General features: G+C 40.3%; 1 protein-coding gene across 19 annotated transcripts in view; it reads left to right on the top strand.

Moving 5' to 3' along the window:
* The window catches only part of SOX6 (SRY-box transcription factor 6), a 637684-nt gene that overhangs the window by 580695 nt on the left and 32947 nt on the right, over positions 1-24042 (top strand). For all 19 annotated transcript variants that reach the window (XM_047691366.1, XM_047691365.1, XM_047691370.1 and 16 more), the window contains one exon: positions 11209-11317. In XM_047691366.1, coding sequence (XP_047547322.1) covers positions 11209-11317 — 109 coding nt within the window. The remainder of the gene's footprint in view (positions 1-11208; positions 11318-24042) is intronic.

The raw sequence follows: 24042 nt of genomic DNA, 5'->3' as shown, positions 1-24042 counted from the left end.
TGGATTATCTTTGAACGATTTCCTTGAAAATATGGATAACTAACTGCTCAAAAACTTTTTATGACAGGGCATAATTTTAACCTCTTTTAATTTTACCAGGGCATTTATGACAGTGATTTTACCACTGTAGGCTGTCCTGTAGGTCTCAGGAGAATAGGTTGAGTATCATAGAATCATAAGATTTCAGAGATGGAAGGAACCAAAGAGATAAGTTAGTTCAGCTTCCTCATTTTACAGATGAAGTAATCAGGGACTGGCATAGTTTGTAAAGAGCAACACGTGTGCTTTTTACAGTGATGCAGAGTAGTTCAGTGGAAGGCACAGGAGACTAGGGGTCTGAAGGCTAAGAAGTTTGTTCTAGATCTGTTACTGCTTAGCTGATGGACTTTGGGTTAGCATCCTAACCTTCTTGGTCTCCGTGCTCTCTGAATAAAGATGCCTTTACATTTCCTTCTAGCAATATGCTCCGTACTTTTTTTTTTTTTAAGATATATGTTATTTAATAGTATACATAGTTCTTTACATTATAGGAAAATCTCTTAGGAGATATGATATATATCTCATAAATTAAAACAAATATATGGTGGCAATACCGTACATTTTTCCATCCTTTGTATTGACATTTTTGAGGAAAAAAAATCTTCAAATTGATCAGTTGCCACCTAATATTGAAATAGAAGTTATGTTTTTGGAGAAGATATTCATTCTTGGTTTATATGGCTTTGGTGTCTTTAACTTGAGTAAACTGCATCTGTGTTTCCACATTGTAAATTCAATAGGTATCTGAAATCAAGTGCCTAGATTTTGAAAAAATAGAGTTCCCGCGATTTGTTTCTTGTTTTTTGTTTTTTTGGACAAAGACATTTGCTTAGCTGGTCATTAATTTTAATGTGACACTCTTTGTTCATACAATAAACGTTAGAATAATAAAGTCTTCTGGTGCTTTTAATGGAGATAAAATTCACCGTTTTAAAAATCATGTGTTCAGTTTTCATAGGAGTTCCTATACTTTCTACAACGAAACTTTCTGTGAACTTGTTACTGAAACAAATAGTTAATCAGAGAATATTCGGGAACAAATATGCATCATGCCTCTGTAAATGAATACAAAGTTGGAAACCGCATCTAAGTAGGAGTTGGGCTGCCACACAACTGGATTTGCTTAAATCTGCACACTTTATAACTCTACTTGGGAATTGCAAACTTATAAATAACCTTGCAATTGGTTAAAACCATATTAAAACCATATGAATGAGACAGAAAGCATTTGGTTAAAGGGGTTCAGTTAGCACTATAATCCTGATGAAACTAATTTAACTCAGTGGCTCCCAAGCCTAAAAGGATCTCATATCTTCAGAGTTAATGCTACTTTATCGTTTATCATTTGGTGATCAGTGACAAGAATCTAAGTGTATGTTACAGGAGATATACAGGGCGCTGTCCCTGCCAGGGTGTGTAGAGAGAACTTGCTTAGTTTGGTGTACTCTTCAAATCCTGGGGGAAACTTGTCATACATCATTTGAGAATGTTTTTGAAAGCTCCATAAAACACATCCACAAGAAGCTCTGCAGACATCAGTTCATTTCAGCAGGCATCTGCTGCCTGCTACTTCTGTGGTTACGGGGCACAGGCCTCGCAGAAGACAGAGAGGATCAGGAGACACTTTCCCTCCCCCCCCCCCATGAGTTTATGGTCCAGGGGCATTTTTTTCAGCACGCTGAGAGGTGATCTGAACAGCTTGCCTCACATGTGAATCTTCTGGAATCTTGAAAACTTTGGCCAAGCCATTACGAGTCTTCTTTCCTTTTAACAGAGAACTTCCTCTTCTTGGAGAATCCCAAAGAGATAGAGAGAAAGATAGACAGAGTTGCCAACTGCTGCTAGATCCTAATGGTAAAAGCTTCCAGATAATTGTTAATGAGGCAAGTAAGACAAAAATTTGTTGCCTTACTATTTGGTATTTTTGGAGCAATAGTGACAAGAGCCTTTTACGATAGAAAAGGTGGAGGAGACATTGTATTTATTTGCTAGGGCTGCCGTAACGAATGTCACAACTGGATGGCTTAAACAACGAAGTGTTTTTCTCATAGTCCTTGAGGCTGGATCTTCAAGAGCAAGGTGCCAGCAGGATCGATTTCTCCTGAGGCCCTTCTCCTTGGCTTGCAGATGGCTAGATTTTCACTGTGTCCTCGCATGGTCTTTCTTCCATGGGCACATGTTTCTAATGTCTCTCTCTGCATGTTTCGAATGTCTCCTCCCCTCCAGGATACCAGTCATATTGGATTGGGGCCCAACCTAAAGACCTCATTTTAATTGAGTCACTTCCTTACAGGCTCTGTCTCCAAAAAGAGACACATTCTGAGGTGCTAGTGGTTCAGGTTTCAACATGTGAATTTTAAGAAGACACAGTTCAGCCCCTAATAGCTATTTTGGCTTAGTTTGGGTATTCTCAAACTCTGGTGAAGCTGTTTTCTTTGGGATTGCAGTACCTAAGGAACTCCAGTGACCAAATGCTTTATGTCTCCATTCGTATGGTTTCACCTGGATTATTTCCTCTAGAGATGTTCTTGTATCTCTAGAGGAATTAAACTGAAATTAATAATAATTTTAAATTAATATGACTTTAACAGTTTATTCTATTGTCCTTTAATAAAATATTGACATTATCAACTTATTCAAAGAATGAATTGCTAATGATGGATAGCTAAGCAGTGTAACATGAGAGTGTAGAAGAAGAATATTTGAAGGTTGTGGTGGTGGTTGAGATTTCAGGAACGATTCTTACAGAGCCCTTTTGAATAATAATAACTAGGCAGACTTCCTGTATCTCAGCACCAGGCCAACCCTGATTAGGACATCACTTTATTGTTCAACTGACATGCCTACCTTCCTTTGTATTTATCCAGCTTTTTAATCATCTACATCTCGTTGTTTTCAAGAAGGACTTTCTAAAAATTAATTTAATTTTATTTAAAAGTAAAATTAAAATGAATGAAGAGAGGGAAATAATTTTATCAGGATTATCAGGATTTAGCAACCAGAGTACCTAGTTATGTTCCAACATCACGAGAGACACTAATGATGTACAGATAACATTATAGACACTACACCTTAAGGAGTAAGCCAGGGAGACATGTAAACAGACATATAAGTCCATTTTTGTAGGACTCTTTCTATAAATAGGATGTGGTGCTGAAACAAAAGAGAAAGTGATCATTTGTGCACAGAGCTGGGGGAGGGCAGTCAACAAAGGAGTGCATCCAGGAGAAATGCTTTAATTAGGCCTAGATAGGACTAAATATGATGTTATCAGTAAAGAAAGGGCATTCCAGAAAGAAGGAATGGCATAGGCAGATTCGCAAGGCCATACAATATCATAACTCTGTTGTTCGGGAAACTCTAAGAAGTTCCATCTTATCAGAACAGAGAATATAAACTGGAGTGCATAGGACCTAGAGCCGATGAGGAGCCAGGATCTAGGAGCCAGATCGTGAACGGTTGTACTAGCTCTCCAGAGAAGTTTGCTTCTCCTTATATGGACGATGGGGAGTGCTGAATGCTTGTAAGTACAGGAATAACAAGAACCAGGTACTACGTGGTTACTAAGGTGGAGATTTAAATTTAGTTCTGTGATGCTTAGCAACCGAGACAAAAAGGAAAGCGGTTTTTGTTTATATAGTTGCCTCGTGGATACAGGAGAATGGATATTGGCCTTTAGATCAGGACACTCTCTTCATTAGTGTTTAGCTTTGAAACATTTAGCAAACACTAAATAATATCTTTAACATAAGTGGTTATTTTATGAGTCGCTTTATCTTCGCTAACACTCACACGTATAATCTCTTATTTCATCATCACAGCCCTGTGGCGTGAGCATTTTCTATTTTATTTTACAAATGAGGAAACGGGCTCAGAGAGATCACATGGTGATTATGTTGTCGAGTTATGATCCTAAATTCACCTCAGCACAAATACCGATCTAAATTTTGGTTAAGTGACTTAAATAAAATAGAAAAAAATCTTCCTGAAAAACAAACAAAAAAAACCATTCTGAAGCCTCACCTTTTTCTCTTGGAAAACTGATAGTAAAAGTAATATTCTCCCTTTAGTATTGACACAAAGGTTACAGAAAATATTCATTGAAGAGAGCCTTGTACATAGTATATGATCATGAGCGACCCTCTGTCCTACCTCCACTTCAATGCATGTATTTATGCTATGGGGGCGAACATAGTTGAAAAACTTAGGTCTTAACTAATTCATGAGCCCTAGCACCATTTTGGTGTTAAGGGTATATTAAAATCTAGACAAATTAATAGTTTTAGCTGACAAAATGTCATTTAACAATGAGGTTCAATAATAACCCTCATTTCTCCCAGCTAGAGTCTTTATTACCATGATTACTGTCTCTGTGAACATCCAAATACCACTATGAAAGTAAATCCCAGTGCCTCCGAGGTAACTGCTTCCAAACAAGAATTGTCTTTTTAAAAGTACATGTGGTTACTTTCTAGTGTAAAGCCAAAATTTCTGATCCTTCACTAAATTACTAAACGTATTATAAAGGATATTAAATAAAGGCTAATAAAGTGGTAGAGCTTGTCAAATCAATAAAAAGGAAGCTATATGTGTGCTTAAGTAGTATTTCTTGGGAATCACATCATAGCAGGGTATGTCCAGAGCAAGGAATTAGAACGAATCTTTCAGAGTAAGATAAGACTCTCTCTCAACATTATACTTAGCATTGTTCTGCTTAAAAGAGAGAGAGGGAGGGAGAGAGAGACCTTTTTATTTTGGAAAGACACAAGTGCTAACCTGCAGAAATTCTAAGTCAGACCCAAAAACCTCTTTTTTCATAAGTTATAAATTCTATTGTGTCCCCTTAATATTGCTTATCTGTCTTTTTTATAAAATATTTAAGTTTTTTTTTATTTCCTTGTTTTGATTATTATTATGTATATTGCCCAAAGAGACATCATCACAAGTGGAGTGTCGAGTCTAAACATCTCTATCACAAACTTGAAGTACTAGAAAATTGGTAGTTCCTGCTTCTTTGGGACACTTGCTTGTACAGGGTTTTTGTTTGTTTGTTTTTTGTTTTTTGTTTTTATGTAGGTAAATCAATTATGTGGCCTTGTAAAACCGGCAAGGATTTATAGGCAACTACTACTAAATGCTGTGTGTGAGATATAGAAAAGGTGTAAAACAAACTCTTGGCTTGAAAAATCTTCTGATGTTTCAGGGGGAAACTTGGATGTACAGATGAACCAAAGTTCGATTTTTTAAAAAATAGTCTATAACTGGGGCCCATTATATAGGGAGACTAAGAATTCTGTCTATCAGAAAGCAGGTAGCTCAGAGAGGTGATAACGGTCACAGACAGCTTGGGTTTTTCAATATGAGTAGAATTTGGCAAGGAAGAAGAGAGTAGGAAGGTTATCGTAGCGGCAGGGAGGTGAGGAAGAATAAGCAGGCGTGATCGTGGTGTTATTATGGGAAGGCGAGTAGGATCCCGTAGGATCCCGTCCACCCCGAGCAGAGGATGTATGATGGGAGAGTTGTAGGAAATGGAATTTTATTTATTTTTTTTAACTCTTTTTTTTTAAACATTTTATTTATTTATTTGAGAGAAGAGAGAGACAGTGAGAGAGAGCATGAGCGAGGAGAAGGTCAGAGGGAGAAGCAGACTCCCCGTGGAGCTGGGAGCCTGATGTGGGACTCGATCCCGGGACTCCAGGATCATGACCTGAGCTGAAGGCAGTCGCTTAACCAACTGAGCCACCCAGGCGCCTGGAAATGGAATTTTAAAAGACACGTGGGGCTCGGTGTCTGAAGGGCTTGAAAGCCAGGTAGAAGAGTGTGAGTGGGATGCAACAGAAAGCAGGAGGGCATGGAGGGTTTGAAATCAGAGCTATGAAGTGGGACCCAGTGAAGAGTGTGCATCGATGGACCTGGAGGGCAGCACCACGGTCGGGCAGTCCAGAGAGGACGTGGGGGCCGTGATCTGTGAGTGCGCGCCTGAGTGCAGGGGCAGTTCCTGATGCGGGGCTGAGCGGGAGAGGAGGGACCCGTGCCAGGGGCTCTGTGAAAGAGGTCTGCAAGCCTCAATGAGGGACTGAGCGCGGAAGGACGGGGAGAGCCGGGAGGCGAATCATTGTGCTGGAAAGAGAGGACAGGAAGGCAGGCTGTGTCAGGAGAAAGCTGCTGCTTCGCTTTCTGTTGGGGAAAGTTTTCCTGGGTCGGAGAGAAATGAAGGCTGGGAGCTGGGATGAAGTGACAAGATTCCTTTGGGGAATACTCAACGACTTCCACAAAGCCAGAAACTTTGAGGAGAGATACTGTCTCAGGACACGGGGCCAGCCTTAGAGAATTCCTGTTCATAACGCAAGTTTTTGTTCTTACTCTCAGAGAACTCTGCTTCAGGAACACGCACGGATGTGGCTGCAGGCTTTGCAGTATTAAGTTTCCCTTCAAAACTCCTTATTATTACATATTTGAAAGAAGTCTTCGATATTTCAGTATGTATTTTAGGATATAACAACAAAATTCTCATTTACTTAAAAAAGACTCATGCCCACATCCCCACATAGGAGATAGGTGATTCTAAATTTGTGAGCATAAAATGTTCGAATTACTCTTACCTGGTTGCTAGTATGTATATTTGATATGTATACATTTATATAAAATATTGTAAAATATTTGTATAAAACATATATGCAAATATTCTATAAGCAGACTAATTGAGAATCAGCATAGAGTATACTAATATAAAATATTTTATATGTGAAAGTAACAGGAGAGAATTATTTTTTGCCCATTTTCACTGCAGTGTGGGTAATGTAGGTAATGGCCCCTTCAGTATATGTTCTGTGGCTGCTGTGTATAACCCCCTGACATTCTTAGAAAGGAGCTTTGAAGAAAGGTTGGTAAAGTACCCCTCATCTATAATCCATTGGAATAAACTATATCACATCATTGTCTCTCCATGTCTAGTTGTCAAATGAAATATATTTGTTTGTAAAGCAAACGAGCAAAAAGCTTCTCTCGGTATTTACCAATCTCCACTTAAGTTTGTAGAAAAGGGGACTTTGTTGAAGCGAGTCGAGGTCTGATGTAGGCTGGTCCGTGTCGGTAATCCTGACGGGAGGGTGCCCAGCACATCCCACAGTTCATGTGGTGTTTTCCAGGAGATGGCTGCGATCAGTCATCTCACAGATGGTTTGAAAAAGGCTTGTCTTGCTGGCAAGCAAACTGTTATTTAAGTACACAATCCACTCTACTACTGAAACAGTTTCGCCAAACTTATCCAAGTATTCTAACATGCTTAAAGATGGTATAAATATCATTTATTGCTAGCAGTTTTCTTCAGACTATATGGAATGTCTTCCTGCTGCCTGATCTAAGTGTCCCAGTTTACATTATGGCCTTTACTGCCTCTGTTTGATGGAGTGATCAGTAAAAATTTAATGACACTATAAAATAATAAAAATGTCATTAATTTACCACGGATCTTGGATGCAGTGGTTGTAAAGTTACATTAATAAACAGAATATTTTTTACAACAAAAAGCATTGTTACGGGGGAATGTATAAATAACACACATAAATTTAAGAGCAATTTTACTGTTCGCACACACATTATTATGGAATAGCCAATAAGTGTATAAAACATAGTATATAAAATTTTATTAAAATATACTGTGCACATCAAAAATTCAGCTTTTATCTAAGTGCAAAGAAAAGCCATTATTGTGTGCTTACTGTTTCATTGCTGTTCTTTCCCCATATCACAATTTTACATTTGTTGCCAGTAAGAGGAAGTTGACTTTTTTTTTCTTAGATGGAAGCAAGGCTCTGTTCTTTTAGTCACCCCAAACCCATTCTCTTTCTCCACCGATGCAAAAACAAAATTGATCAATCTTGCCATGGTAGAGAGGGAGAAGTTGCTAATTTAATGCAAAGTTAAAAATAATGCCCGAGGAGTTGAATGGTTTGTTCCGTGACTCTGGAAATAAGGGATAATAATGCAGCAGTCTATCTGTCATCAGTGAGGCTGCCCCATCATTGACTCTGATAATATGTGAAGATGATGGATGCCAGCGTCGTGTGGCTTGTAGCATTGAACATTCATCAGCTCTCACTAAAGGGGGCTTTATCATTTCAATATCTTTACTTAATATGCAACATCTATCTCATACATCATAATTTCAAAGCACTTAGAGAGCCAACAGTCCTACAGCACAGCAGAGCTGACTTTCAGACTTTAATTTTTTTCAATAACTTTTATGTTGCCTGCATGTTTTGTGACTGACAATGCATAAGTGAGCATCTGATCACATCACTGCATGTAAAATGTACCTTGTGCCGTCAACATGAAGATTGGGGAATGTTCCTGGGGTGGGGGGTGAGATTCAATTAACATCGAACTATTTTGCTTACATCTCCAAAATATCTTACTCGGGAGACGTGTGCATTGTGAGAGCTGGTTCAAGTGAGTGGAAAAATCTGGAGTGAAGAACTTGCCTCCCGCTGTCTGTATTTGGTGGATATAGGGGTATACCTATTGGCACTTACTGGCCAGAAGTTGAAGCCTCTTGGAGCTGAAGGATCTCTGAACGAATCTCCGTGCTCATGTCTGCATCCTGTATCTGCTAGGCTCACGTTGCACCTCCCAAGCTTAGCCCAGCTGCCTGGAGCTAACTTGTAGACATCAGGCCCTCTTATCTTATGGTTATGTGGCTGGCAAATAAATATTCTGAGCTATTCTTTGAAGAAGGAAATCTTCTGGGAGACTAGGTAGAAATGTATATGAAAGGGCATGGCTTTGCAGGGTCCTTCTTTAATCTCAAACACAAGTGCTTAATATTACCAAATATAAAAGGCAGCCCACTGCCCAAAACAATTTTTATCATTGATTTATTTTCTGCCTGTTTAACAAGTGTTTCATGGGATATTCTTCCTTGACTTCTACTCTGTCAAAATATTGATATTTTATAAGGAAAGTGTCTCTGCAGAAGAATTTTTTTTTCAATGAAGTCAGAAAAATGTATGACTTCAAAGACACTGTGAATGTGTTGTTGAATGTTCTGAATGTTTTTTGTTATGATTAAAAACAAGCTGATAATACTGAATTGTGAGTGCACTTCATTTTTTATAAAAGAAAAGATATTATCATCATGTAAGCTTTGTTGTCTTAGGATTTTACAAACCATGGCATGTAATTTTCCCTCTTCTCCTTCCCTGTCAAAATATTGATATTCTTTCAGGAACTTTATTTTTTTTTACCGAGAATATTTTCCGGTAAAATCAAAGAGAATGAATGACTAGAAAGATACTTGAAATATGCATATTGATAGGTAGCACGGTCTGTTGATTTTCAGAGAAAGTTGTTTTTCCCCCCATGAAAATACAGCTAAAGGTTGTTCTTCCAAGAAGATTGCAGGTGTCACATCAAAACTCCTTTTGCATTTAACATAGGGAAAGCATTCACATGCAAATATTTGAAATGCGAAACAATGTGATAAAACAAAGGTTGAATATTTTGCTTTCCCTGGTACTACTCATCTTCACTTTAATTCTTTTTCTTTACATCATGACAACCAAAAGTGCTACTCCAAAATAGAAATTGGCTGATTAAAAGCAGCTGTCCCCCCCCACAACAATGTGTGAAACTCCCACATGGCTTGTGGTTGCTTTCTGTTGTGGCCTGCATCTGGGTTAATTTGTTCTTGTGCAGTGGTGTTTTCACATCAGAAGATATTGGGGAACCATGCCTAATTTGCTTTTTATTTTCATTCTGTTTTTTATAAGTGTCGTATTTCAGAGGTTTGCCCATAGCCCACTATTGTAACTGGTTAGTATTACCCAGTTGGGGAAATTCATGATTATGATTTTGTTGCAAACCTTTCCTAGACATGGTGCTAGATGAAAGCAAGGTTTATGCTGTGTTTTCTTCCAACGCAGATTTCCACATATTCCACGATGAAGGGGGAACTGGAAGACTTCCTGCACAATTTGACTGATGGGAATTAATTATAGAAATATAATGATATTCAAAAATAATCATATTAGAAAGCACAAATGTAGTGGGACTGTACAAATGAGACACAGCCTCTATCAAGTAATTGTATGTTTGCTCTTTAAGAATATTTCCAAGTTTCTAAACATCTTACAGAAGAGAACACTCACAGAGTGTTTCCGTCTAATGCCGAACATGCTCAGTACAGAACTAGGTCATTGAACAATAGACCGAACAGCAATCAGCACTCTCCTGCTGCATAATGCATTAAGTATAACATGCAGAAACCATTCCCGGAGCTGGAAGCTGCTATTTCATGTCTGTAAATTCAAGCTGACATGACATTTAATATTGTTTCATAGTAATGAACAACAAGGTTTCATTCATTCATAAGCACCACACAAAGCCAAGTTTGAGTCTGGAGAGTAGCGAGGAGGCGAGAGAAGGGGACACGCGCTGTGTTTTTGCAGACAAGAACACCATCTTAGTGACGGTCAGTGAGCCCTTGGCTACTGATCCAGAGAGCTGCAGAGGGAAAGTTCCATGTGCTATTTCAGGCTCCTTCTCCTAGAAGAGCTGGTTCACAAGCATAGCATCCTTGAGTTTCCCTCCTATAGCGGCAGGAGATGTTCACTTTCCTCGCTCAATGGCTGGGCGAGGAGTAATCTCCTTTTTACTTCCTGGGGAAGTTCCAGTGGCAGCTCCCAAGCAGAATAAGAGCATCAGTGCCATCATCTCCTCTGGCTGCTTTGAAACATTTGTTTTTGGAATCCTCTTGCCTAAAATTCTGATTGGTATTTTCCCAAGAACACCAATGCGAACTGTGATCTCTAATTGAGAAAATTCCTCTCCCAGTTAACTAGCAGTAGATTTTAATGGGGATTGTTCTTTCACGTTTTGCACTTCAGGCTCAAACCTTTCACTTGCGTTCCTTTTAGACTCCTGGAGCAAATCCCAGTGAGAGAAGAAACGCAGTGCTGCCCGGTGGGCTTCCTGACGACAGTTTCCTTTCCTTGCAGGTACTTTGCTTTAGACAAGCGGAACCTTCCTGAGAGCCTTTCTGAACCCACCGTTGGTCAGAAACAATGTTTGTAAATCCAAGTCTTGCCCATAAAAGCGAGATAGAAACTGGAAGGAAAAAAGTGGCTGCTTCGGAAGCTAGAATAAGCCTCTGATTATTCTTTCCTCTAGGAAAGAACACGCTTTGAGAATTTGGGGCCCCAGTTAACAGGAAAGTCAAGTGAAGATGGGAAGCTGGGCCCAGGTGTCATCGATCTTACGCGGCCAGAAGATGCAGAGGGTGAGTAGCTTTTCCTTAGCTCTTTTCTGCTGTTCTGGGAGGTTGTGACAGTGCAACAGAGTTAGCTCTAGGGCCCTCTACGGTCTTTCCTGAGACTACCGGCTGGATTTTTTCGGCAAAGCAGAAGAAATGCTAGCCTCCATTATATACTAGACCTGAGAACATTAAAAGGTAGCTAGATTCTATATTACTGAACATACAGCTGTTCAAGGACTTCAAGGTACCACTTTCCAGTTGCTTAATAAAAGGACCCTCTGCATTGCAGTGAGTAACAGAATCCTGTGTGTCATCATCCGTGTCCCTCAATTCTTGCTAAAAAAGGACTAACGTACAAAGGAGGATTTTTTTTTTTAAACCCTAAATCAAGTGTGTCCCAGGTGCAGCCAAACCATTTTGGGAACTCAGTGATTGTTTGCAGCAGATCCTGCATAAAATTAATTGCTTGGGCAAGGCCCAGCGTGTGCCAGAGCACTAAGCGTTACTAAAATCTTTGGAAAGTCTGGGTGGAAAGACCAGCTTCACTCTCAGTGGGTTTACCCACAGCACTACAATGCCTGTCCACTTGTCTTCCCTTTTTGTTTGTTTGTTTTAAATGCACAAGCAGCAAATCAGCAGAAATTGCTCCCCAGAGGCTGGGTGCAATTTATGAGTTAGGTCAGCACTTCAGTAAGTAATGTTGCCTGGTTATTTACTGTGTCCTCACAGAGTAGGGACTGGTTTTCCCGTTAGCTGTTCCTTTGGCAGAGTCCCTCCCACCAGTCAGGGAAGATTAATTTGTTCTCTTCAGAGTAACACAATACTTCAACCAACTTGGGTCCCAGCTGAAGTTCTTTAGCTTGAGGAGAAGAATCTTACCATTATCCTCTTCACTGACAGAATTGCTTCCAGGACCCTAATCCCCTGAAAACACACGGAGACATTTCATAGCCACATCTGAACTGGGCCTGGCTTCTGTCGAAAGCTTGGGGCCATCTCGGCAGTTCAGCAGTCCGTGGCATGAGGGCTAAAAGATGGACAGTGTCAAACATTAGGAAGCAGGGGCACCTGGCTGCCTCAGTGGGTTAAAGCCTCTGCCTTTGGCTCAGGTCATGATCTCGGGTTCCTGGGATCAAGCCCTGCATCTGGCTCTCTGCTCAGCGGGGAGCCTGCTTCCCCCCACACCTCTCTCTCTGCCTGCCTCTCTGCCTACTTGTGATCGCTGCCTGTCAAATAAATAAATAAAATCTTAAAAAAAAATTAGGAAGCACTTCAGAGCTTCCAGAAGGCAGATTTTTAAAATACCAAATAGGAGAGACTGATGTTTAATGATAGTTTTGGGGACAAGGTGTTAAATTTTGATTGGTACATATGTGGGGTCTGGGGGAAGGACTGGGAAGAGGAAGAGAAAAGGAGGAGGAGGAAGGGAGGGATAAAGAGGACTCAAAACCGGATATACACTCACTGACTTTTGTGAAGAATGGGTACCAAGAGCACAACTGATATTTTATAGGTGGTTAGAAATACAGTTTTTTGTTGGTTTTTTTTTAATGAGAATTGAGGTTCCTTGGTCTAGGGGACCAGTTATTCAGGTCTGGCCTGTCTCAATTCTGTGGCAAGGTCATGCCACAGAGTACCCAAGTGTTTGACTGAACACCGTGAAATAATACTTTTTATCACTTTGGAGGTTTCAGTCTGTTCATTTTTCCATAGACTAGGAGGTATAAGGTTCTATCACCTTATCCGTGTTCCAGAAGTTCTCTTAATCTGTCATCCTTCTTTCTTCATTGGGTTTCTTAACTGTATAATGGCTCTACACATGGTCAGTCCCCTCTCAATATGCTAATGTTTTAGTTAATGATAACATGGGCTCGGTAAATTAAAAAGCATGATCAGAGTTACTAACCATTGTGAAAGGAGAAAATGGAAAACTTAACTGTAGGGAAACATATCGTATAGAAATATTTTTGTAAGTTCCATTCGATACCCAGATCATCAGGATTCAGACCAGTTTCCTGGCTACTTTGGTTTCTGTTCCTGTTGTTTGTTCATTAGCAAATATTTTTGAAGCCCTTACCTGCCAGAGACCGTGCTAAGGTTTTACACCTATTTCTTCACATAAACCTTCCACAACTCTGTGAAGTTATTATTTCTTCTCCACTTTCCAGATGAGAATATTAAAGGTGAGAGAAATCAAGTAACTTGCCACCGGTCACGTAGGGTAGAGCAGAGAGTTGAGAACCCAGGCTCCCGAGCCCCGTGCTTTACTGCAGGCCGTGTAAACACAGATAAATACATGGTGCCTTCACTTTTCTGAACAAACTCCTTGTGACCTTCCTCAATATGACCCATTTCCTCTCCCTAAATATAGCAAGTCATGCCATACCCCAGCTCTCGTGTTACTCGGTCACACAGAGCGGCAGTGCCTGGTGAGTGTAATAGTAGAAGGGCTGTAGTGGCCCAGGAGCTTAAGGAGCGTGTGAAAACCTCCCTTCAGAAGCTTGCCCAGAGTTGCCATTGAGACCTCATGTGCTTTGGGGGACTGTGAGTTCATGAATGGAGTCAAGTTACTAGCTCTCCGATGGACAGAAGCGCACTGCCTTTGTGAGGACGGCTGGGATGGGCAGCAGCCTTCTGCTGACTTCGGGATATTTCCTGGCGTCTGCTCAAGTAAGAGCTGATTGCAAAGCCTGCTGGGGTTACAGTTCCTATTAAAGTCAGAGCAGATAGCAGGTACACATGATACTTCTCTCTACTTTGCTCCTTCGCATTTCCCTTAACAGGAAGAGTAGGCAGGGACTGCGATAAAAGAATAACTGTGACTTATAAACTCCTTCCGTCAGCTTATGGTCTAAACAAAGCAGAACAAAATAAAACATTACTTAAGTGTCAATCATGTGCCAGAACTAGACACTAGATAAGCCAAGGGAAGCAAAACAGATATGTTCCTGACCTCTTGGAGTTTAAAGTCTAGTGAAGGAAGACAGAAATTTGAAAGGGAAATATCTACAGACAGGCAGGCATAATTACCACTGAGAAAAGTCCTAAAAAGATCAAGACTTTGTTGTGCCGCATAGAGATTCAGAGTGAAAGCTACTTAGGTCAGCTCAGTTGGCCGGTGAGTCCTGCAGCTCTAGCTTGGCACATCACCTCTTCTCAATCCACCTGTGATCATCTTCATGTTTTCTCTGGTTTGGCACGGCAATTAAAATGTTTTCTTCAGCTTTGCTGAGGTAGAATTGATATATAACAGCATAAATTTCAGGTGTACGATGTGATGGTTTGGTACCCATGCATATTAGGAGATGATTACCACAATAAAGTTAGTTAATACATCTATCACCTTACATAATCTCCTCTTTTTTTACGAGAAAATTGAAGATCTACCTTCTTAGCAACTTTCAAGTATATAATGCGGTATTGTTAATTATAGTCCCCATGCTGTACCTTAGCACCCCACAGCTTATCCATCTTAAAATTGGATGTTTATATACTCTTTGACTAACTTCTCTCCCTTTTCCCCCCTCCCCCTAATCCCTAGAAATCACCATTCTACTCTGTTTCTGAGTTTGCCTTTTTTAGATTCCACATGTAAGCGAGACCGTACAGTCTTTCTTGATCTGACTTATTTCACTTTGCATAATGTCTTCAGGTCCCACCCATGGTGTCGCAAATGGCAGGACTGTCTTCTTGTTTGTGAATGAATAATATTCATCTACGAAACTCCTTCAAGAGTTGTGTGTGTGTGTGTGTGTGTGTGTAGATATGTACAGAGTAAAGAAAATGTGATTGTACACACACACACACACACACACACACACACTCATCCATCAATGTACACTTAGGTCATCTCCATGTCTTGGCTATTGTGAATAAGGCACAACAGTCCTCTTAAAGGGCTGTGCTATCCTCCCACTTGCACCCCGTCCTCCTGTGAGGCTTCTGAAGACACTGAAGTACGTCAGCTTAGGCGATGAGGGCCCGTTCCAGCTGGGCTTCCCAGGAAAATATCTGCCAGTCGTGAAAATGCCAATATCACTTAGTAAGCAACTTGCGGACCTGCTTCGCAGCTCTGAGCATGGAGGCAGCAAGGGAAAGGTCACCCAAAGAGGCAGCTGTGCATGTGTATTAAACACTCATCAAAATCAAATGACAAAACCATAAGCCAGGAAAACAGAAATTAAAAATATAAAAGGCAAATGCCTTCAAAATTTTATTTTTAAAGTCCAGCTGTTATTTGGCTTGAATATGACAAGACAGCATTTCTTGTTCACCATGATATTTATAAAACTACAAATTCATTGGTGCTGGGGGCTTAGGAAACATGTGTAAGGTCTTGTTATACTTTGAAGCAGTTGAAGGCTTACTGTGTACTGAGCACCCAAATTGTGTTAGCCCCTATGTGGGACATGGAAGGAAGAGAGGACTCGATTAGTCATCTGTCACCGTGTATTAAGAATGATGAACAGCTGTATGGACCCCTCACATGGCATTTCCCCTCTCCTCGTCATCCTCCGGCAAGAGTGTGATGCTTCCCCCAACTCTCCTAATTTCAAGGTTGCAAACCAGAGTGGGAAGGGCACTGGTCTGGTTGTTGGGAGGTTTGGATTAAGGCTCTTTTACTAAAGGATGGCAAATGAGTGACTAATGCCTCCTTATCTCTCAAAAGAGAGGTTCTGGATTCCATTACCTCTACCTCTAACCCTTCCAATTCCAAGCCTGGATATGGAGTGTGTGCTCCTTATAGGAGAAGTGACCTGGGCACGATAGCTTCTGCTTAGTTTTTTCTCAGAGAAATGAAAGAGGAGACCAGTACCTTTGAGAGGATATTTGTGCCACTTGTTGCATCCAATTTTCAGTTCCCTTGAACTTTTCTTTTTATTATAGAGACATTCTCTCTGGTAGTAATTCCCAGTTGCCTTTCAGGGATGGGTCCTCCTCTTCTCTTCTCCCAGCAATAGCAGTTGTGGCTTGCCTTCTTCATATTCTTTCTATCCTGTTTCTTCTCTCTCTCACACCTGGGATCTCTAAAGAAATATTTTATTTTTTTTCTCTATTTTGTAGAATATGGGGTAAGAAAACATTTTCCTAAGACTTCTTTTAATTTCCAAGGATCAGAGAGAGGCTGCACCTCGTTTTGATGCGGAGAATAGTGGGATATGAGCTCTGAAAGTGATTATCATTGGCCAGACTTCTGGACCCTGGGCTGAAACCGTGGTGATGTGTTGTCTGTCCTCCATGTATTAAAAACTTGCACTGATTTGATTGGAAATAGATACATGCACCAAGAACAGTCCCTTTTCGAACTATTGCTCTTAGAGACCCAGATTTGCTTAGAAGAGTTTTATAGATTTGTACTGAATTGTGAATTGGATCCCAGCCAACACAGACTTTATCCTCCTGAAAGCTTTATTTTTGGGTGAGCTTCTGATTGCTTCTACACTTTATACCTCAGGTTAGCTCTATTATTATTGTCAGCTTAAGCTCTCTGGTTGTAGACAAATTAAGAGAGACCGCAACTTTTCCTTTTTTCCCCCTTAAAAATACACCACTTAATATTAACATTATTAGTAACATTAATATTATTTTCTCATAAAAATTCTGTTTACCCTTGGATTCACACTCTCCGAAGTCTGTGGAGCTTCTTTCATTCCCTTTCCCCTCCCTGGATCCTTTTTCCTGATGGGAAGGAAAGATTGACATGAAGATACACAGCTTATTCAAGGCAGCACAGGGAAGCTATAGTGTAACCTGGTGTGGAGTTTAAGGGCTACAACGACTTATACTTTGGGATGTGAAAGCCATTATTCGTTCAAGCCCACTGCACTACAGTGCATCGCACTGCCACACTTAAGATTCCCAGAACTGGAATAAAGGAGAGACATCACCAAATTTACAGTTCCAGCCCAGAAATCCCTTCTTATATCCCTGACAAGTGGTCACCTCACTTCTGTTCAAATGCATCTCCTAGTCTACTAACAGAAAACTGACTACTTCTTGAGAAGCTCATTCTGATTCTAATTATTAATTCTTTGTTCTTGGTAGCCAGAATTTGTTTCTGCTTCCTTGTAACTTCTAGTCACTGGTTCTAGTCTGACTTCTGGGTTCCAAAAAACAAAAACAAAAACAAAAAAAACTCCTGTTTCTCCACATGACACTCCTCCAGATATTTGCTTAAGGATTAGGGGATTTAAATTCCAGTTGCTCCACCCTTGGCCTGTCCCTTTCTTCCCGTGAATTTTTGCATCTGTAGCTGAAGAAGTTGGTCCAGGTGATTTCTAGTTGACAGTTTTTTAACTGTCTTATTGTGCTGCCATATAATTGAAATCACTCACCTTTAAGTCAAGTATATAATGCTGCCTAGAATGTAACAAGTATCAATTAAGAACCACACCATCTTTTAAAGGAATAAAATTGTTATAGAAATATACTATCTCTATAATGAGATGTCGTTGTCCAAGAAGGAATCCAAATACTAGAGTATATATCAGGCATAAAAAGATGGAAATTGTACATATTAAAAGAAAAGACGGAGGTAAATCCGAAGAGAGCACTAACCAGAGCTGTGCCATGGGCTTATGGGTCTGACTGTGGAGTCAGCCTAAGACGGTGTTTCCAGGGATCTTAGAGGAAGGGATAGGCAAAGCAGTTTCTATGGAACCAGCAGGCTGGGGTCCGAAGCCAGGATTAGCAACCAGGGAGGCCCATGAGGACTGAGTAACAGCCATGGGCTGGGAGATAAGCCGAGTTCACCAACCCCTTGGCTCCGGACTAACTCTGTTGTATGAGTATCACAAAAATGTATTTTACTGTGGATATAAACAGTTTTAGAGGAGCCTGTGCACCAGTTTATATCAGCACTATATATAAAGTGCCGCTCTCTTAAACAAGCAAATAAACTTCTCTTAAAGAAATATATTTGCTGTGTCTTAAAAGCTCCCAAATAACTTTTAATGTTGGTGGAAAACAATTTCCATTGAACTCTCCAAGTGATGGATTGTCCTGATGGGGCAGGAGAGTGAAATGTCAAGATTCTTGTATAACTCCATCCCCAAATACTCCATAAAGGGAGCTCAACCTGCTTCTCAGAATTGCTTAAGCTAGGAAGCCTGAGGAGCTTGCCTCCCTTTACTGAGGAACCTAGCCCTGGCCAAGAGGTCTCTCATTGGGCTGGCTTCTTCTCTAAAGAAGTGTCAGGGACAATGCATATAACCACTGTGCACACACACACACATACAACACACTACCCCTAGCTAATTTTCTGACTGAATATCATCTACCCTAGGGGGGATAAATGCTTGTCTGTGCTATTACTGAATCACACAGAAGTACTTCCCCAACTTGTCTGAGAAACTGGGCCACAAAAGATTAACATCTACCATGAAAATTAGATCCGAGCTAAGAGCAGCCTGCGTATGCTCCCAGTGGGACTGCAAAATCAGTCCACGCCTCCTCAGTACCACATCGGTCTTCTTCACACGTTCCAGCACATCAGAGCAAACCCTGGCTAATGGAGGTCTATCTGCCATGTTCCAACTGACTATGTAGCTCTTGGGGTATGGACCCTGGCTGGGTTACCTGTCCCAGAGTCATCCTGTCTTGGCATCAAGGGCCATTTGACTTGCTGCCTACAGGCCAGTGAATTCAGCCCAACCTCAGCCTGGTGGGACTTAAAGAGCATCTGGCCAATTTGGAGTGCTTTTTAAATTCTTTCTGCTTAAGGTCAGGACTGGATTTGAGATCAACTTTCTCCCTCCCTTCTCCTAGTTGGTCCTTTCCTCTTTTTCAAGTTCTGATAACTGTGCTTCTAACTTACTTCAAAAAGTTGATAACCACCTAGCTCTTTCTAATTTTCTTTTTACCGACTTAATCTTTTTTTTTAACTAACATATTTTTATTTTTCAATATCTCCTTCTTTTATATTCAGGATCTCATTTTACTTGGCTTGTCTACGACTGTTCGCTTGTGCCCACTGCCTGCCATTTCGTACGTACCCTAGCGGTGGTTCTCTGTAGACTGAATTGCTGACGACTATAGCCAAACCTTTCCAATCAGGATCTGTCCGTACTTCAGGGGCCCCCAATCTTCAGTTTTACTCCCATGTTCACATTACAATGTACTGATTATCTCTTATGTGCACAGCACATATGGGCATGGCAGGAAGGATTTTTGTAAAGATGAACTGCACTATATTCTTCAAGAGCTAGTAACGTGTTTGGGATTATAACAGCAACACATAGAAAACAAAGCAACTGAGAGGGTTACGTGTGCAGGTCCGTCATTAAGGAACCAGAAAAAACGTGCTGTTTATAAAAAGAAGTTACACTGCCTTTGGACAGCAAATATAGCTGGAGGTAAGCTTAGGTTTGGATGAGCAGAGAGAAGCGGAAGAACTTTCCGTTTAGGGAATAATCCAGGCAGATTCAGGAATGGTAAAGCACACAGACATGTATAAATAAGTTCCAGAAGGGAAGCATCGCCTTTCTGATTCTTGTGTTCCCCAGTAAAAGCCTCACATATATTTGTACTCAGTAAATATTTGTGGAATTGAACGTGTTATGGAAATATCTGGGTTTCCATATTGGGATGGCCTTGAATGCCAGGCTCAAAATTTTGGACTTTGCCACCAAATAGGCATTAACATTTAATTGTTCAAGATTGACTTAGATTATAGAGGTTAAAAATAATGGAAAAGCAGTAGTTAGTTTAGTCTGGGAGATCTGTTAGTCTCTTTATTCCTCTGTTCTGTTTAATAGCCTTTGGGGGGGGGTGCAATTCAATGAGTGTCCTTTCTTATAACATTATCAGAGAGCTGAGTAGGAGTCTTTTAGGACTTTTATAGTGCAGTCCATCTTTAGTCCAAAAGTAGGAGGACTTTTCATCCAAGTCATATTAAAAATACTTCTTTTCTTCCTGGCTATATTCTTCATTTAACTGTGATTTCACCTTGTCCGGGGTGACTGACAGTTGTTTTACAGATCTCTCCTGTACTTTTGCCTCTCATTAGTGGAGAGTGGTTCTTCAGTTGTTTTTGTTCAGTAACTACTTACCCATAGACATGATGCCCCATATTAGGTCTTGGTACCATAGGGAAGCGAGTGTGTAAGAATCTGTGGGTGTTTGCATTATACTGTAGACTGTTACATTTAGGAGGAGGCTGTAAAAACTAACTCTGAACTAAAACTTAATATCTCAAGTCTTAGCCCCGGAGAGAAGAATTTCATAAGCAATATATTCAACCATTTTAAGTTTACACTAAAAATACAAATTGCAGCTTACTGGTTTATATATACTTTCATGGCAGAGAAATCACTTCATGCTGCTTCAATATAAGCTCACGTTTCGCAGGGAAGTCTGGTTCCACATGAGGACAAAATGGAAATGGAGAATGATCAGTCCATGTTGCAGACTTACAGAACTGTTAGTGGAGGAGAAAGAACAATAGTCAAATGTCCCTGAAACTACCTTGCCCTTCGTTTATTACAGTCTCATAGTCAATAATCCTAATCCTTTGTTATTTTTGAAAGAGTCTTTTATGAAAAGCTGATCCATAAATTTGCAAGATAATGATCCCTTCCTTTTTTCTCTGGCCAGGACTGAGCAGCATAGTCTGGTTACAGTTTCCACATGTGGGAACTGGGGGATATGAGACGGTCTTTTGGGGTTGGATCCTGTGCATATATGATACATTTTAGCTCTCCATCGTAGAGACTGTTTTGAATATTTTTAGGCTTCAGGCAGAAAAGGAGCTCCATGAAGTAGTAAATTGTACTCTCCAGCTAACGTGTGGATTCATTTTATAACTACTCTGAAGAACAGGCCTGTGCAGTACGGGAAACATCACCAGGAATGGGGAAAGACTGGAAATGGAATAGTTAGAGTTAAGACCCTGATGTGTCCTAACTACTGGACTAGACATTCTACGACTTGTCTTGCTGGTTCTACTGCTGCTATTTCTAAAGGCAATTACTGCCTAGTGAGTGGTCCCTGGGTTCTAGTAGATGAGCTAAGAAATTTACATTCCTATTTAATCTTCACAAGGATCCTGCCAAGTAAAAATGATTAGCTCTCTTTTGTCAGGAGATGAGATTACCGTTTAGAGAAGAGAAATAATTTTCCCAAGTTAGGAAAGGTCAACTGTACAGATAAAACTCAGATCTGTCTAACTACGCAGTGTCTGAGCCGCACTGACTCTCATTTTTCTCCAAGATGAGCTGATTGAGTTACTTGCATTTGTTGGAGTAGTTTTTTCCTGTTGGTTTTCATTAAAAAGCAGGGAAAAAAAATGAGAAACAGAAACTTCTGAAAGTTTAAAAAAAATCAAACTGTTCAAGTATTAGGTACCTTTCAAATACTTTCACCAGATTCTTGGGGTGAAGAAGTTTCTGGGGGATCTTGGAAATGAGTTGACTGCCGCAAATCCTTCTATTATTATTTTCGTACCATTACCTAATAAAAACATTTAGTTTCTACTGCACCCATGATCTGCATCTCTCATTCTAATAAAAGACAAATTCCCTGAAACAAATAGAGAAGAGAAACGAATTAAATGAGTTTTATTGAGTCTTAAAAGCCAAGTCCAGATGCGACTGAAACAATTCAACTGACCATTTTAGAAATTAATTCCGATGGCTAACGTGAAACTTAGGTTATAGTTATATCCAAGTTCCTTGTGATTTTGGCACTTACTAACCATGAGACCTGGTCAGTTTCACCTTTCTAAACCTCAGTTTCCTCATGTGGAATAAGAAATGTGAATTAGATGATCTTTAATATCCCTCTCATGTTAACATGCTCCTATTCTATGAGTATATTTTATCTGTTTCTGATGACCCTGCTGTCTGTTTGAATACACGCTTCAGTTGTACATATTTACACGCACGCTACAACACTAGAACACCTTCCCGATTTAAGATTTCCAAAAAACTCAGACTTGCCCTGCCATCCTTTCAAGATTTCCCGGGAAGTGGGGAAGCTGGGATTTCAGAATCATGTGGTGTGGCAAGTCAATAAAAGAAGCCAGATTAGAACCAATGTTCTCTGGGTCCCAAACACCGAAGGGTGTCTTTTCCCTTCAAGGCCTTATTATTTTGCAGGGTGCTCAAGGAAGGCAAGGTGTTTAATAGGATATGATAAAATGGGATTTATTCAAAATCTAATTTCAGAAATTCCCAGGTTCTAAAGCAACCTGTAGATATTTTGAGTCTCACTCTAGAATGTTCACTGTTGGAGATGTCCACTGCTCTCTACCTCTGAGTATTTATTTCCCTTATGCCCACTTGTGTAGAATTTGGGGAAGCAGTTGTGAACAAAAAAACAGTCATCCCTTACCCTTTTGGGTTGCACAGTCTTGGGAAGGAGGTGAGCACATACAATTGGTAATTTGGACAAAATATGATAAATGTTAAGATAAAGGGATGCAAAGGAGGCCATGGAGCCTGCCAGACTTAGCCCAAACTGACAAACCAGGCAAGACTTCATGGAAACCACCAGCCCTGATATGAGTCAAAGAATAAGTGATTGCAAGATGGACAGGAAATCCTAGGAAAAGGGAAAGCATGAATTCTTAGTATGAAACAACAGGCTGTCTGGAGAACAAGAAGTAGTTTAGTAGGATAAAGGAAAACATTTTGAGGTAGGGAAGGCAGAGGTGGAACTAGAGACCTAGGGAAAGGACCAGGTCATGGGGAGCCTGACTAAGGACTTCATCTTTTGGGCATTAGGAAACCGTTGAAGACTTTTAAATATTAGGAGTAAACTGGTCAGGATTGCATTTGTGATGGATCACTCTGGGTGAAATTAGGAAAGGTATTAAGTGGGGACGGGGGACACAAAACCGGAAGTAAGCCCATCAGTTAGATGGCTAGTATTTATAATAGTCCAGCAGAGACAGTGAGGCCAAGGCGATCGATGAGGGACAAGGATGGAAACAGGAGGATGGATTTAGTAGTATCTTTGTTAACTAATTCTGAGTTTCACTTCATCTTGGTTTGTGCTCCTTAATCTCATGTAGAATCTATGGTAGTGTATTGAGTTGGTTGAAGCCAGAAGCTGCTGAGCGACATGAATTATTTAGCCTCCCAGCTTTTTACCAGCCTCTGTATTCTCCAAGGGAATCTACTTGAATCCGAGCCTGGTTCTCCTGAAAACTTAGGAAGCCAGAACCTATTATTGTCTTACTTCATCCACAGTGGTCTCTGGTTCAAACTTAAGTGATGTCTTTTTGCCTGGGCTCAACAGCTTGTAAGCTTTTCTCCTGTGCATACAAATAGCCAATAGATAATAAGTAGAGTATTTAATGTTCTCTGCTACTTTCAGGTCATTAAAACAAAGAGTTACAGAAGTTATCCCAGTTGCCCTTGGATCCCATAGTTGAAACAAGATAAGGTCTCTGTTTAGCTATCTGTGTAAAGCAAATATAACTTGAGAATTTAAAAAAAAAAAAAAAAAGGTAAACATGGGCACCAAAACTGAAAGCAAAAGACTCTTGAAACTACAGACTGGTATGTCACTGGTTAGAATTTCCTTCATTTTGCAAAGCCACGAGCCACATGCATCAGCTCACCACAAAGTCATTAAGCCTTTTTAAGCTCAGATGAAAAACATTAACAAATACCACAAAAGGCTTTAGTATAGCCCCTTTGTTCATTCACATATGGCACTTTATAACTCCTGAGCCACTCCGGTTGTGTGTTTGTTTAAGCCGCCTCCATCAGGCTGAGCCTGAAAGAACAAAAGACATCTTGAGC

The sequence above is a fragment of the Lutra lutra genome, chromosome 10, assembly GCF_902655055.1.
Source record: "Lutra lutra chromosome 10, mLutLut1.2, whole genome shotgun sequence".
In the NCBI taxonomy this organism is placed as follows: Eukaryota; Metazoa; Chordata; class Mammalia; order Carnivora; family Mustelidae; genus Lutra; species Lutra lutra.
This window is presented reverse-complemented; position numbering and strand designations above follow the sequence as displayed.